Raw genomic sequence first — 17554 nt, forward strand, 5'->3', positions numbered from 1 at the left:
CACACACACAAACACACACAGTTTTTCTTGTCTTTTGTCTTTTGATCTCCCCTCAGTTTTCTCCTCTTGACACCCTTGCTGTCCCTCCCTCTGGCTTATTAACCAACTTCTATCTCCTCCTCTGTGACAAATTGCTCTGTTTTATCTCTTCATAACATAGTGACAAATGTAGTTCTTGGGGTTAAGGTCTGTACTGTTCTCTATGTTTCTGGCCTGGTTCTTGTTTTCCACCCTCCCTGGTGTCACAATGACTGCAGTGACAATAGCAAGTTTTACGAGACCATTTGCTTAGGAGCTTTGGGTAAACACACTAATGACATTTCTTCTGTGAGGGAGCACTTTGCCTGGCAGGTCTGTGTGGAAGAAGGAGGGGTTTTGCTGATGTGTAGTACATCGATTCTCATCTCAGCCAATGTTCTTGTTAGCTGATCTCTATTTATTTGTAGCAGTTGCTTCGAATAGTTAGCATAATGACAATTTCACAATTTTTCTCAACGTATGAAGAACTACAGTATGTTGACATTAGAGCTGACTAATATAGACTGTAGAGCATTTTTATAGTATATTATAGTATACAGCATTCATACATTTTTGTGGTCATATTTCTGTCCTTATTTAATGGATGTAGCTATGTAGCTAGTTATCTACGAAGGTGACATCCTTATTGTCTACAATTTAATGGAATAGACAAAGTGAAATTACCTATCAATATGCACAAGGCCACATTTGACTCAGGTTTGGAAAAGGGAAAAACATTGCTGGCTATAGTTGACAGTCAAAGCTGGAAAACGGTCTTTTCAGTTCATTCAAAAGGACAGTGATTTGAAGGATACCATACCATACCCGCTTGTGCCGCAAATGCATTGCTGGAAACCATTTTCTAAGTCCATGGCTTTTTAGAATGTTGAGTTTGTTTTCCCTACTTTCCAAGCATTTATGTTCAGAATTTAAATCAACCTTTGACACTTACATAATCTATTGGAGTAAATGTTATGCCACCTATATTTCTGGCTGTTATTTTACAGTTTTTGTTCAGACAATTTGAACGGATTTTAAACGGAAACCAGTGGCTGTCGGTAGCCTACAGTAGAAAAAGCACAACTCAAAAGTCTAAAATATTTCAGCTAATGGTTAGCAGTAATATCATGAACATGTGATTTGTGGTAAAGGGCAAAAAAAACCCCAATACTCAATGAATTACTGAAATCCAAACAAATCTCCTCGAAAAACCATAGATTGTCATTTAAAAAAAATCTATTTGTGTGTGGATTAAACAACCCACATGAAACATGTTAATTAGTGAGCATGAGAGGTTTTGTCATGCAAATTTTGAAAAAAGCCAGGCTAGCTGTTCCCCCTGCCTCCAGTCTTTATGCTAAGCTAGGCTAACCACATCCTGATTCCAGCCCTGTAGTCAATGTACAGTTGTGAAATTGTAGCCTAAACTTAAACTTTGAAAAGAAAGCAAATAAGTATATTTCCCTATATGTTTCATTATTTCTTCCATTAAAACTACTGAGATTAATTGTGGTTTAAAAAAAATGAAAAAGGTACTATACTATAGTACTACTTGTTATGTCTCGTCAAGTCTGTTAATGTGTTTTGTTCACGAGCGTCATGTCTTGTCTTGTCTTGCACTTCCTGTTTTATTGTGAAACCTAACTCTCCTCTTGTTTCAGGCCCTTGACTTCCCGTTGTGTTTCCCGCCTGTCTGATTGTCTACCCCGCCCTAATTGTCTCCACCTGTTCGTTGTTACCTCGTGTATATATAGTCCGCGTCTCCCTTTGTCCTGTGCCAGATTGTCTTGTGCCATGTCTTGAACTGCCTTGCCGTCTAGCTTTCATGATCCTTGTCTCCTGATTACCTTGTAAGTCTTGTTTGAAGTATAGAGTTATATCTTTTATTTGTTACTTTCCCTTAGAGTTTAGCCTTGCCTTGTGCCTTTAGTTTGTTCTTTGTTTATCAGCCATAGTGCCTAGTTTTGCCTTGAGCCTTTTGTTTGTTACTTTTCTCATAGTCCTTTGTGCCAAGTTAGTTTGCTATTTTTCACCATTTTCATCCTTAGCGCTTTTTGGTGTACTTTGATTATCTTGCCTTATTTTGTTGTATTACATCCTGAGCGAATTCTGTTAATAAATTATTCTTCTTTTGAAATTCTCGCTGCTGTGTGGGTCTGTGTTCTTGAGTCCAGAAACCTCGTGCCTCCGGGCTTGTCACTACTATACATACTACTATATTCTATGTACTGCATGTTCATCTATGTGCACCTTTCATCACTTATATTTTCTGCCTGGCCATATTCCTTCACCTGTCCTCCATCTATCCACTTTTAGTCTGTTAGTCCCACACAAACTCAAACACATCTTTTTAAGTTGACTGGCCTTCCTCCTGTACCTGTTTGTAAAGCCAGTTGCTCTTGATCACTGGGGCATTGGGGTTCCTCTTGATGGAGTTGGACCTCTTTCCAAAGTTGTGTACTTTTTTGGAAGACCGAGAGGGCTGTTAAAACACATAAATGGGTAATAAATGTAAGGATATATTCAAGGTATATTCAGCTCTAGAGAAGAAATGTTTAGATTATAGGTACTGAAGTGTACACATGTACACAGAAATGGGTCCACATTGTGCTTGTGTTTCCACAGAAAGAACACAAAAGGGAGAACTCCAGCAATACAGAGAGACAGAAATCACTCAAAGTATCAGCTTTTCTCCCCTAATATGACTAGACGTGTTTGGTGCATTGGTTGTAAAGAAGGTCATACACTAAGGCACATATGTCAAACTGATTCCATAAAGGGCCGTGTGGCTGCAGGTTTTAGTTCCAACCAAGAAGGAGCACACCAGGCCAACCAATCAACATCAAGGAATCACTTAGCTATCAGCTGAAGACTGAGATAAGCTGATTAATTGATTCCAGCCTGGTGTGCTCCTCCTTGGTTGGAATGAAAACCTGCAGCCACACGGCCCTTTATGGAATCAGTTTGACATGCCTGCACTAAGGCATCAGCTTTTCCAGGAGCTATAAAAAAAACAGCAAATCCAGATGTTTTTAGCTCATTAAAAAAAGCATATTCCACATCCCCCATACAACATGGCTCACACACTGAAAAATGCAGCACTGCAGCATGAAAATATAGTTTATGTCAGTCAAGTTCTTCAACATCAAACTGGGACAACAATTTCTTTAGAAAGCTCGCGCTGGCTTTACATGATGTTGGCAACAATGCCTTTGCCAGATGGTTTCCATGAAGTTGCATATTCACTAGTCTGAATTTGCCTAGATGTTCTCACTGTGTGGCATTTCCCTCCCATCCCTCCAGGGATGTGTGCTCTCTCCCCTACTCTTCTCCCCCTACACCAATGACTGCACATTAGGAGACGCATCTAAACTCCCAAGGTTGCAAATGACACAATGGGATGGAGGTCAAAAAGCTGGTCCACTGGTGCAGTCAAAACAATCTGGAGCTGAACATGCTGAAAATTGTGGAGATGACAGTGGACTTCAGGAGTAGCCCATCAACATTGCCCCTTATCACCATTGTTTCCACTGTGGAAATCATCAGGTTTCTGGGATCCAATATCTCCCGGAAACTGAGGTGGAACTGCAATGGACTGTAAGGACTGTTGAGAAAATCACTGGTGCCAGCCTGCTCTCCATTCAGGACTTACACACACTCCAAACTCCAAGGTTCAAGGTTTAAGGTTACTTTATTTATACCTGAGGGTAGATTTGTTTTGCAGAGAGTGATTCACAGCAAACCACATACAAACAAACACACATCAAACCAATTGGTACTTGATCAAAGTGACAGGACAGAAAGTGCTCAGTATAGCTTCATGGATAAAATAAATAAGATCAAATAGATAAAACAACACACAATAAAACATACTAAAAGACAAAAAACCTCAAGAAGATAAATATAAGAACATAAAAGTAGTAAAAATCACGATAAAAGATAGGGCACATAAATAGGATAAATTAAATAAATAACGAGATCATTAATAAATAAATAAAGTGCTATGTCACTGTATCTTATTGAGCTCAGTGACGGCGACAGAAACAAAGCTGTTTTTATAACACTGTGTCCTGCACCTTGGGACTAGAAACCTTCGTCCAGAAGAAAGGAGCCGGAATTCACCCCGTAAAGGATGGGAGTCATTATTAAGAATTGATGTAGCCATCCTCTGTACCTGTTTAGTGTACAGGGAGGCAGGAGAAGACTGGGGTTCACCTAGGCGACTGGACCACCTGACTATTTGATTCAGCGAGGAAACAGGCAAGAAGCATCACATACAGATCCCTCACATCCTAGACACAACATGTTTCAACTTCTCCCCTGTGGTAGGCACTATAGATCACTTAACGCCAAAACAACCAGACACAAAAACAGTTTCTTCCCACAGGCTGTCACCCTGATGAACAGTTAGCTAGCCACACAGTGTTACAAACCCTCTGACACCAAAACATCCACTGACTGATCATTTATCATCCAATAATGCACAGTTTTTGTACATGTACATTCATACACCCACTGTCACTGTCACCATAAATTCCTGCACATTGTAAATTTCATGGTATATATTGTTTATTGCCAGACCACTCTTTGTTTATATTGTTGATAGTTATTTTATATTTTTGCGCAATTTGTTGTTTAGGCTTTCGACTTTTTTTGGGGGGGGATCACTGCGGGAACAATCAATGTGTGTTTCAGTCTGTCTGGTGTGCCCAGTAGCTTTTCTATGAGCTCAGACAATAATGTGCTTCGTCTGTGGTTTAATGGCAGGGTGGTCCTTGTAGGTAGCGTAGGAAACAGCAGAAAGTCGACTTATTTGAAAGAGAGGGGCGGAAAATGGATAATCTGTGTCTTCCTTCTGCAAGCCAAGTGAGATCGGCAGTTGCAGCTGATCTCTTCCAATTTTCAAATGTGTTCAGTGAGCACAGTCTGTTGCACACCCAGCAAAGCCTAGGCTACTTAAAGTAAAAATGTTTGATTAGGAATAATAATCCCCTTCTAGCAACTTCACGTCACTGTGTAATGGCAAGGTAAAGTGGAACACGTTGATATCTCAAATCCTTGGTGATCATGGCCATGTTGGGGAATTCTCTTGAGTCCCGCTGAGTCTGATCCAATGGAAAACCAGGATTTGGATTCAAGCCAAATCTAACACTCAGATGAGATATGGAAGGCCTGGCAGGGTTATGCTGCTATTTTTTTCTTTTTCCTGTTCTTTATCAGGCTTTTAGTTTTAAATGCAGGACTCTTTGTTCATCCAAATGGGGAGGTTCCATCACTGCATGTTACGGCTGCAGACGCTGAGAGTTCAATGTCTGGATGAATCACTAAAATAAATTCCTTTAATTTATTCCATCAATTATTAATACAGTATGCCAAACAATTAATGCCAAATAATAGCAGGGGTTACAAAAGCTGCCTACCAACATCTCTAAAACTCACTACTTAACATGGTACAGAGGATGTATGGCTATTGGCTCAGAGCAACTGCTACCTAACCACTCAAGGAAGTTATACCTCTGAGCATACTTGCAGATACGTCAAATTAGTCTTATAAAATTTCTCTAAAATGGAACACCGGTACCCACGTCCATGATAGCCATAGCACACACTGGAAATGCCACCCAGGATATGCTGAATGTAATATAAGTTCTGTTTTTGTGAGGCATTGGCACACTTTGATGTGCAAGAATTAACTTTCCAATTTCCCAGCATCAATGCATTACAACTATATCACATTCTACACACCCTGACTACTATACTTTGTAACTTTTGTCTGTATGGCAAATACAGGTGTCAAATTATGTAGTTGGGTGTATGCTGCATTTTAGAGAAACTTCAAAAACTCAATTAAGAGATCATGCAAAAAGAAGTTGCTAGGAAATGAATGGTGTATCCCGACCGAGTGCTTATGTGCCTTTACTACGCATAGTGTCATGATTCTGCTTTTGTGTTTCCTCTCATCCCGGTCTGACAGTGTTTTTCTTTCCTCCCTTTCTGTCAGCAGGTAGAGTGTGAGAGAGAGGTGGGGCCGATCAGTTAATCAGCCCGGCTTCTTAAGCCATCACCAATTTGAGTCCTGTGCCAGATTATTCTCCTTGCTCTCGCCACATCAGTGTCGCTCCTGAGTGATCACCTGCCTCTCTCCGTGTTTCCATTAACTACCTGTGTTATTCCTCTAGTGAGTTTTCTCCTAGACACTTTGAATTTATTGCCAAGTGAGTTTTTTCCCTGATAGTGATTTTGTGTTTGCTCTTTATTTTGCTATTTCCCCCTCTGTGGTGATTTTTGTGTTTTTGTTTTACTAAGAGGAAGTTGTTCCCTGCAAAGGCGATTTTTTGTTTCAATAAAAGATAAGATAAGATAAAATAATACAACTGAATACAGCGTAGTATAATATTACTATTTCATGGCAATCCAACCAATAGCTGTTGGCACTTCACTCTAAACCAAAAATGACAGTCTGCTGATGGGGGAGGAAGAAATGTCAAGGGATTATCAAATTCAGATTCATCTTCTGGGAAACCTATTTGCCCAATCACATTGGCTACCCTCCTGTTGGGGGTGCTGATGAAAAGTCAGTGAATCAATAAAGTAATTATGATTCATTCTGTGGTAAATATAAAAGATTTCACAGCAATCCATCCAATAGCTGTTGAGATAGTCAGGCCACTAGAAAATATGTCACGCTCTACTAGCCTGACACTCTAAACCAGCTAACTTAGCCTCTGTCTGCTAATGATCCTTGGTAAATGTAATGTTACTATGAACTCTGATATAGAACAGTGATTTAACTTCTCACCAGAGACATGTTTAAGATTAAAGAATGTCTGGCTGGAGACTGACCCGTGTAGATGAAGTGGAGGTGGTGGTGGCTGTATTGACAGTAGTGGCTGGGCTGCCAGGAAAGGTGCTGTAGTCGGAGCCACCTGTGTAGTTTGATGCCTCACTCATGGTGCTCATGGGGCGTTCCTTCTTGTCACTGCTGCTACCCTGCTCTGATGAAGCCTTAAGAGGCGGCCTGCCACAGGACAAGAGAGATAGAAAGACAAAGAGAAAGGGAGCCAGTCAGACATCTGTGTTTTGTTCTCAGTTCAGCTCTGAATGTCAGATGTCAACATCCATGTCCCTTAACAAGTTTTTTTTTCTTGTCAGTATTCTATTTCTAAGGTCAAGAACAAACTTTGACGCTTTAACTACACAAATCTCATCTTCCTCAGTTGCATTCTTAAGTTCTTCCCCTTGAAAAAATATTACACAGATGCAAGATGGAGCCCAACCAGGCCCCATGGGAACTGGCAGAGAAACAGAGATAAAGAAAATGAAAATGTCAGTGAAGAGAGTTGATCTCATGAATCACAGCTATTATTTCCTGAGTGTCACCTCTGATATACAGCCAATTAAAATGGCCTGACAACTTGACCTCACAAATTGAACCAGCCCAAAGTTTTTTTCCCGCCGCTAGTCAAATAGAAGGACAATAGCTAATGTGGGAAAAAAGAAAAAAAGATCTTACATGTTTAAACTTCTCACTGGAGACAGAAAACATGGTTTGTTAGTGTCTTAAAATTTTAGTTTATAATGATGGAAAATGGACTATATTTACATAACTGTTTTCCAGTATTAAAGGATAACTTTCGTTTTTTACAACCTGGACCTTATTTGTAGCATTAAATACGCCCATTTACTCACCCAGACAACTTTGGTGGCATTTGGAGTCGTTTTGAAGAAATTAGCCCCAGAGGAGCGGCGCGTATATCCGTATAATGCGAGTACTCTGGGCATCCATGCGCAGCCTCTATATAACGCATTATCTGCAGCGAAGCTCGTTCATATTCCAATATTTTGTTATGATATGCTGGTGCTATTCCCCTCTGAGCCCGTGGTGGCATGTTATCGATATCCAGCGTCTCTAGGCAACTACCTCTGACGTGGATGATGTCATTACCGAACGCCGGGCGCTGCGAGCAGCCAGCCACAACACGGCTAAATCTGCGGCGGTCGGCTACGAATACGCATTAACGAACCAAAGCTGTGCCAAAATACCGCTAAACTAGTCGACCGCTGGCTCAGAGGGGAATAGCACCAGCATATCATAACAAAATATTGGAATTTGAACGAGTTTGCCGCAGATTATGCGTTATATAGAGGCTGCGCATGGATGCCCAGAGTACTCGCATTATACAGATATACGCGCTGCTCCTCTGGGGCTAATTTCTTCAAAACGACTCCAAATGCCACCAAAGTTGTCTGGGTGAGTAAATGGGCGTATTTAATGCTACAAATAAGGTCCAGGTTGTAAAAAATGAAAGTTATCCTTTAACTCAAAGCGCTTTTGCAGCACGAGTCAGCACTCACCCATTCGTTCACACAGGGATCAAACCACTGCCCTTCTGTTAAGTGGACAACTGCTCTACCTTCTAAGCCACAGCTGTCCATAGGTAAGCAGCACATGTATAACTAACCACCAGCTGTGTTTTGGTCACAGAACAACTTATTTAGCCTCTTATAACTCAATGTATTTGGTTTGCTTTTTTCTGCTTTTCTTCCTTTTTTCTCCACATATTCCACTGTGCTCAACCTTGTTCATTCAATTCATTTTAGCATATGCTCCATTTTTGGCCAGTTAAAGAGGACGCTAGCATTTAAGCTAACTATACTTTGTCCAAATGGCTCTCAACTTTCTTACAGTTATTCATAGTCAGCACAGGATGATTCCTGATACCCCCCTGACTTCTTGTCATGAAAGTGCCACCATGCTGCCAAACGTTCCAAATTACCAAAATTTTGGTGTGTGTGAGTAGGTCAACAGGATTAGGACCCAAATGCAGATGATGGAGACAGAGCTGTGCAGATTAATGATTTAATCACAAATATAAAATGAAAAGCTCACAAGACTATGAGGCAGGAAGATGCACAGGTCAGCAAAAATTCCTGCTCCACTGCTCTTCAGTCCCCAGGCCACCTATCTCTCTTGATCCCCCTGAGGTTGTTTTTCTGGCTGCAGCAGTAACTGCCCCTGAGTAGAAAACGGACGTCTTTATCTCTCCTCCACCACTTCTACCCTGCCATAATAGCTAGCTATCTTACCTGCCTTACTAACCCTTCGTAATATCATGCCACCTTACGATGTCATTTTTTTATCCTGCACATCTTCTGTCTTAAATAAAACTACAGTTTATCAGCACTTATCCCCACAATTTACCATACTCTACCAAAGTAATGTACCTTCTTTAAAATTTGCATTCTGAAAGGAGCGTAATTGTCATGCCATCCATTTACATGCCTTGTAGCACATTAGCAGTTCCTCTACAGATTACACTGACAGCTTTTATAATCGCCTTTGCTACACTTAAGCCAACTCAGCAACATGTAACCCCCTGAAGCCAAATGGAAAAACCCAACTCTGCAAATTAAATGTTGACTGAACTTGCATATAAAACAGAAACATCAATTTCCTATAAAGTTGAAAGACAAAATATAGTTGAGTTTGTTTCAAATTCAGAGAAATTATAAGAATCAATGGCAAGTTGTTGTTTTTTTTCCCTATCACAGTGTAGGATATCAGAGTCTTTAATGTCATGAATTTTTAAAAGGAAATTATGCAGAGAACTGGATACACACATTGTTATCAACAAAAGCACTTATGGCAATTTAGTTTGTCACATTTAATACCTAGCTCTTAATAGGGGTAAATTACTGATATTGGTTAGGGGAACTGCAGTTGTGAATTGAAGTTATGGTTAATTATGCCTTTCAGAGCACTTTAGAAACATGTGGCACCAATACAATTGCAAGGTCCTGTAGAAGCTGCAGCAGGTGTTTGTTCTAATTACAACTCTGATTCAGTTCAGTTCAATTAAATTGAACTAATTCAAAAGGGCTTTATAGAAACACACACACACACACACACACACAAACACACACAGACACACATATATATAAAGCAGGTAGAAAATAAAAACAAGTGTACAATATAAGTACAATAGGTAAAGAAAGAGTGGAACTTATTTTGTAAGAAATTTATTTAGCAGTTTGTGTTGTGTATGTATACTTTGAGGAACACAGATGCTTTACAGTCTTGTCATGCTGCTTGTCTTCCATAGGACAACCTTTTCAACAGCTCACAAAAGTTGGTGCTGTGTTTGCACACTGCTGTGGCGGCCGCTCTCGATTGGCAGGCTGTGCTCACTGAGTCAAATATTTCCTTACTTTTAAGTTAGTCACAGTGGTCAGAGGTCTGATTCTCTTCTGATTTGGGACTTCATAGAAAACTTCAGGTTGACGTCCAACAATCTGGCATCAAACAGAATACCAAAAAGAACCAATTTACACTTCTCTTGCTCATATGTACACACGTGAACATGCCTTCAAGCTATTTGTTGGTGAAAATCCTGGGCATAGGATGTCTACAAGTTCTGTAGTCTTCTAAGACTTGCTGTAGATTTATTTCAAGAGTTATCCTGAACTTAACCTCACAACCGAAAAGTTTCTTCAGTCTCACATCATGTCTACACAACTCATGTCAGAAAAACAGCATGTTAGCAGAGCAACAGCAACAGCAGCAGCTTCAGTCTTTTGTTTATCTGCACTTGATACATTTAGGCATTGTATTGAGTGGTCACCTGGATTTTAACAGCATAAAGAGCCTGAAACATCTCCACTGTATATACAACATTCTGTAATTGCAAACAGGCAAACATCTGTAGGGTAATTTATAAATTGACAACTGCTGACTCTCAAGGAGTCAGAACTTGAAGTGCTTGTCATAATCTGCGGTGAAACTCGTTCATATTCCAATATTTTGTTCTGATATGCTGGTGCTATTCCCCTCTGAGCCGGCGGTCGGCTAGTTTAGCTGTAGTTTGGCACAGCTACGGTTCGCTATTGCGTATTCGTAGCCGACCACCGCAGAGTTAGCCGTGTTGTGGCTGGCTGCTCGCAGCGCCTGGCGTTCGGTAATGACATCATCCACGTCAGAGGTAGTTGTCTAGAGACGCAAGATATTGATAACATGCCACCACACAGATTATGCGTTATATAGAGGCTGCGCATGGATGCCCCGAGTACTCGCATTATACGGATATACGCGCCGCTCCTCTGGGGCTAATTTCTTCAAAACGACTCCAAATGCCACCAAAGTTGTCTGGGTGAGTAAATGGGCGTATTTAATGCTACAAATAAGGTCCAGGTTGTAAAAAACGAAAGTTATCCTTTAAGTGCCACACCTAAAGGGTATTTACTGAAGGGTATTTTACTGTATTCTATGGTGTTTTAATGTGGGTGCGAAAACACCAAAAAGCCGTTAAAAAACAGAGAGCCGCCATTGCAAGAGATTGATGCTTCTGAAATTGCTCTCATTTCATGGCTTTGTTGGTGAGTGAATTGCCGGCCAACTGACTGTGAGTGAGAGGAGGCCTGTACTCGTCTCTAGAAAAAAGAGCCCTTCATCTAAAGCAGGGTGACACACAAACACAATCGATATTGTGCACTGCTTGCACAGTTGATCTGTCTTCTCTCTTCCTGCCATTTCAATCCATCCCACTGTCTTATCTCATCTACCTTTTCATCTTTCAGTCACACACTTATCTTAGCCTTTGTTAACCTTTCCTCCATAAACCCTTTCCTTCAGCTGCTTTGTTTATTTTCACTTCAGTGACTTGCTGATGAGACTGTTTTTAGGGCCCACTGGCAGTGCAGGATATTAGTCAGACATCTAAGCAGGGTCAGAAAGTTCTGGAATGAGATTAAATTGAGTTTATGCCCTAATCCATTTGTTTTCAGCATGGTGGTAACATCACACTGGTAACAGCATTGAAACGGAGAAATTTCATTGTTTTTTGAAAATTATATCCTCAATTAGAATTTGATGCCGGCAACACATTTTTTAAAAAATGGGACAGTGGAAACAAAAGCCTGGAAAAATTGTGAAATGCTAAAATAAAACACAGCACTGTTCAAAAGCCAGCATCTGTGATGGTATGAGGGTACATTAGTGGAATTGAAATGGAATGTTTTGTGAAATTTTTCAGTTTCAAAATTTTGTATGTTGTTTTTGTGCTATTTTCGATTACATATGGGGTTTCAATGCTTTGCAAATCATTACATTCTGTGTCCCAACATTTTTGGAAATGGGAACAAATAAAAAAATATTGTTTTCGAAACAGTCTTAATAATGACACCATCCAGGGCCTGTATCTGAAAGGAGCTAACAAAAGTTGAGCCAACTGTCATTGTCAGATCAGGACAGTGATATTATGGAATCTCCATCATCCAAAACCTGAGCTTTGCCTTTAAAAGAAAACTACATACATAGCACTGAGTTTCCATTAAGTACCTAAAATTGCTTGATCAGAGTCTTAGTATTTTGTCTTCCATTAGCTAATCAATGTCTTTGAACCAATACAATTTTAAGGTCCCCAGTGCCCCATATATGCCAAGCCAGGCCACATTACCACTTTGTTTAGATTGTACAATTTTTATTTATTTCTTTTTAATGTATGTCTTGTCACAGAGGTTGAGAGTAGTTTCGATTCTCTTTTCGTTTGTCTTGTACATAATGCAGAATTGACAATAAAGCAGACTTTGACTTTGACTTTAACGCTACACACTTGCGTTGCATGATGACTTAAGTGTGTTTTCTTGTCTTGCAGGTCCACATGGACAGTGGTTGAACCTGGATAATGGATTATAGCTACGTCTCCTGCCATGACCTTGCCTGACATCCACTGCAACTTCTATTACTATAAGTTATTCTACTATTACTATTAGATCCACAGAGATGTATTATGTACATATACTATCTGCTATTAATACACTCAGTGGCCACTTTATTAGGTACACCTTGCTAGTACCGGGTTGGACCCCCTTTTGTCTTCAGAACTGCCTTAATCCTTTGTGGCATAGATTCAGCAAGGTACTGGAAACATTCCTCAGAGAGTTTGGTCCATATTGACATGATAGCATCACGCAGTTGCTGCAGATTTGTCAGCTGCACATCCATGATGCAAATCTCCCGTTCCACCACATCCCAAAGGTGCTCTATTGGTTTGATATCTGGTGACTGTGGAAGCCATTTGAGTACAGTGAACTCATTGTCATGTTCAAGAAACCGATCTGAGAAGATTCGAGCTTTATGACATGGTGCATTATCCTGCTGGAAGTAGCCATCAGAAGATGGGTACACTGTGGTCATAAAGGGATGGACATGGTCAGCAACAATACTCAGGTAGGCTGTGGCATTGAAACGATGCTCAATTGGTACTAAGGGGCCCAAAGTGTGCCAAGAAAATATCCCCCACACCATTACACCACCACCACCAGCCTGAACCGTTGATACAAGGCAGGATGGATCCATGCTTTCATGTTGTTGACGCCAAACTGGAAAAGACCTTCCTTCTTAAAGAAAATAACATCCTGGATGAATTTCAGTCAGGCTGTCTCTACAAGTTGTCACGCCCATAAAGAGAGACCATGGATACGTACATTAAGGAATCTCTCTGCAGATATGATTTGCCCTGCCTCTTCTCCTGTCGGTGCTGGTTTCTCCTTTGTGGCATCGAAAAAAGAAATCTCTCCGTCCATGCATTGACTATCATGGACTATTGGCCATTACCATTAGGAATAAATACCCCTTGCCATTAATCTCATTTACTTTCTAACCTCAACCTTACCACCGTGTTCACTAAGTTAGATCTCCATAATGCCTACCACCTGGTGAGGATAAGGGAAGGAGATGACTGGTAGAAGTATTCAACACTCAGCTGGGGCATTTTGAATATTCAGTGATGCCTTTTGCACTCACCAATGCACAAGCAGTGTTTCAGAATCTGGTAAATGACATCCTACGGGACTTTCTGAACTGGTTTGTCTTTGGCTACTTGGATGACATTCTGATTTTCACTAAGGACCAGGAAGAGCACAAGCAGCATGTGAGGCATGTGTTGCAGCGACTGTTGAAAAATAAAAACTGCTTGTCAAGACAGAGAAATGTGAGTTACACGCTAACTCTGTCACTTTTCTGGGTTTTTGTAAAAAGGATCAAGGCGGTGGAGGAGTGGCTAGTCCCAGAGAACCAGAAGCAACTTCAGTATTTTCTGGGTTCCTGCATTTCGCTAACTTCTACAGACGTTTCATATGAGACTGCAGGCGAGGGGTGGCTCCTCTAACCTGGCTCACTCCTCCATCCATTCCAGTCTCCCGGTCCACCGAAGCTGACGTGCCTTTTCCAAATTGAAGGGATTGTTCACTTTTCCCCTGGTCCTCATCCAACCTGATCCAGTCCTCCAATCTGTAGTAGAAGGGGACGCGTCCGACACCGGTGTGAGGGACCAATGCTTTGGTACTGACCACAAACTCCATCCAACTCCAAGTTGACACTAGTAGAACGGAACTACGATGAGGGGAGCGCAGAAAACTCTTGGCGGTGAAAACAAGTGCCGCCACTGGTTTCAAGGCTCAGAGCAACCCTTCAGCTTAGTTCAGCTCCAGGTCTGGAGACAGACGTGGGCTGCACTACTGAGATCTGCAGAGGAAAACAAGCAAAAAACAAGCGGATAGCGGACAGTGGACAGACAATGAAGGGAAGCCCCACAATACATCACAGGTCAGAGAGTCTGGTTATCTTCCTGAAGTGATGTGCCTTTCTGCTGTCTCTGATAAACCAAATTTCAATTTACTATATGTCAGCAGCCCAAATACATATGAACTGTTTTTGGCTGACTGGCTTCTTTGTGAACCATAGAGTGATACCTGGACTCTAATGTAAACAACATTGGCAACGGTGCCAGCACGGTGCCAGCTTTACAGAATGGAACAGTATTACTGCACCACACGGCGAGAATTGTCAGCTGTAGTTCATATCACATTTCTGGCAGTATCCTCTTGGGTGGCCCTTCTGTTGCGTCGACCTTGTTGAGCCTGAGGGACAACTTGCCAGTTGGCTCAAAAGACTAGGTGAATACAACTTTAAGATCATCCATTGCCCTGGTCAGTTGCACAGCAATGCAGACACCCCTTCCATGGGGTACTCCTGCCAGTCCTGTCCATGTAAGCTGCCACGCCCCAACCTTAATCTACTGTATGTCAGTCACCAGGCTGTGCGGTGTGAGCTGGACTCTGACATGAAGCAGATAAAACTGGTCCAGTAGGTGTAAAGGGACACTCAGTTGTCCCAGCAATTAGTCTACAATGCTGTCACAGCAATGAGTCTACAAAGCTTTGCCTGCTGACACAGACAAGCAGAAGATGAGCTGTTTTGTGGCTGGTCTCTCAAGGAGCTGCAGTAGGCCCTGGTAGCCGATCCAGACTATCAGTGCATTGATGGATGCACAATAGATTGTAACTGACTGGATCACGACATAAAAGAAGAGAAAGAAGCCCGTCCCCTCAACGGAGACTCTCATTGGCTATATGCTGTGGGGATGAAATGGAGGGTCACTTTGGTCAACTAAGATGTCAATAGAAAAATCTGAGTGCAGTGGCAATCTTGAGACCAAGGTGACAGCTATGCATACATTCTTACTGCATATATAATGCAGATATAACTTGTTGCTGTTTTCCAAATCTCTAAGTATTTCTCAGCAACTATGCAATATTATTAATATTAGAGTATGGCTGTTCTTCCTCCTTTTACTCTCTTGTTAGATCATCTAGCCAATAATAAACAGATTTTGTTTAAGATGTTGCCTCTTGGTAAAATAGAAACTGTGAAAAGCACCCCAAGAATTGCTTTATGTGGCTTCCAGTGATGTAAATGGTTATTAGACCTACCTGGTGAGAGCCTCTAGGGGCTTGTCAGGGTGGACAAGCTTTCCACAATTCATGCTGGAAACAGGAAGGGGGGGTGGGGGGGACAAAATAATACGAACTTAAAAAGTGACTATGAAATTAAATTCAGTCAATTACATGACATAATAATGACAAAAATCAAAACATTAGGAATAAGAAAAAAATAAAATGAAACCAAATACATGAATGAAGGTAGTTCAAACATCACTGGAGATGTGATAACTTGACTAAAATGTGTTTTGTTGCATATCCAAATGAAACATCACATTAATCTAATGCAAAACAGGAAGCGTTCATGGTCAAACCCAAAACTCTTTGTACTTATAAACACCAATCTACCGTTCTTCATCCACAATATGAGTTTTGGGAATCTTTTAAGTAAAAACTTCTCTTCAGTGAGTGACATTTGAATCAGTAAAGGCCAAGGCCAATTGTTGGCCAATTGTTGGCTGCAACAACAACAAGAGGATGTCAAGACCCAGTGGATTAGCTGCATCTTTTTATGGAAATGTGGTACAAACCCACAACAGTCCACAGGAACTGGGTAACACTCAAACAATAGATCAAACTGCAGGAATGGTTTTGCTTGGCAATGTTATGTAACTTTGATTAGTATCCAGCAGCTGCCTTGCAGAGACCATACACCAGGCATGTCAAACTCATTCCATAAAGGGCTGTGTGGCTGCAGGTTTTCGTTCCAACCAAGGAGGAGCACACCTGGCTGGAATCAATTAATCAGCTGATCTCAGTCTTCAGCTGATAACTAAGTGATCCCTTGATGTTGATTGGTTGGCCTGGTGTGCTCCTCCTTGGTTGGAACAAAAACCTGCAGCCACACAGCCCTTTATGGAATGAGTTTGACATGCCTGCCATACACCATTACAAAACTGTAACGATAGTGGCTCACTGGGCCGTGAGGCTGGGGATAACACGGATCAGATTGAAAATAAACATGTGTGGTGGTGATGTTAACAGCCTTGCCTCAAGCTTGTAGCAGCTGACCAATCAGAGCAGACTGGGCTTTTTCTGGCGGCCATGGCTCAGGAGGTAGAACAGTCATCCACTTTTCAGAAGGTCAGTGTTTTGATCTCTGGCCTCGGCAGACTAAATGTTGAAGTACCCTTTGGCAAGATACTGAACCCGAAATTGATCCCGATGCTGTACCGTTGGTGTTTAAGAGCGTGTGAATGGTTAATGTTTGTAATGAGCAGGTGGCCTAGCCACCATTGTACAAATGTGAGTGTGAATGGGTGAATGTAGACTTGTGCTGTAAAAAGCACTTTTAGTGGTCATCAGAGTAGAAAAGTGCTATATTAATAAAGTCCATTTACCATTTAGCATTTTTGGGAAGGGGCCTTAAAGAGGACCTAAAAGGGTGGGGTGGCGAGGTACTGCAGCAATGTACAGTATGATAAAATGTATTCATTTTAAGTTTTTTTTTATATTAAAGCATGTAAATCTCTTCTAGTAGACCCCAAAGTAAAAGTGTGTTCCTGAAAATGAGCATTATATGTTATATGTTATATATAAATGTATATATGTTAATATCTATTTCTATAAAGCCACCTCAAATAAAATAGTCCCTACAAAAACACACCACACACCAGAGGCAGGAGAAGGTATAAAAACCTCCGTGGTCAGAAAAGTGTGAGCATTCTCTGTGCAGATTTGGTCAGATTCAGTGCTATCTGAGACTGAAACCAAGCAAAGGTTTTTAGCAGTTCCTCCAAGATGATTTGAATCACTTTGC

The 17554-nt window shown here is 41.1% G+C and overlaps 1 protein-coding gene across 9 annotated transcripts in view; it reads right to left on the reverse strand.

The window, feature by feature from the left end:
* LOC121625816 (pleckstrin homology domain-containing family A member 5-like) overlaps nucleotides 1-17554 on the reverse strand; it is a 206896-nt gene that overhangs the window by 58120 nt on the left and 131222 nt on the right. For 8 of the 9 annotated variants that reach the window (XM_041964094.1, XM_041964096.1, XM_041964095.1 and 5 more), the window contains exons 5-7: nucleotides 15787-15840; nucleotides 6862-7036; nucleotides 2396-2500 (exon numbers count right to left, since the gene is read on the reverse strand). In XM_041964094.1, the coding sequence (XP_041820028.1) occupies nucleotides 2396-2500; nucleotides 6862-7036; nucleotides 15787-15840 (334 nt within the window). The remainder of the gene's footprint in view (nucleotides 1-2395; nucleotides 2501-6861; nucleotides 7037-15786; nucleotides 15841-17554) is intronic. The other variant, XM_041964090.1, reaches the window with a different exon arrangement.

The sequence above is a fragment of the Chelmon rostratus genome, chromosome 22 (assembly GCF_017976325.1).
Source record: "Chelmon rostratus isolate fCheRos1 chromosome 22, fCheRos1.pri, whole genome shotgun sequence".
Lineage (NCBI taxonomy): Eukaryota > Metazoa > Chordata > Actinopteri > Chaetodontiformes > Chaetodontidae > Chelmon > Chelmon rostratus.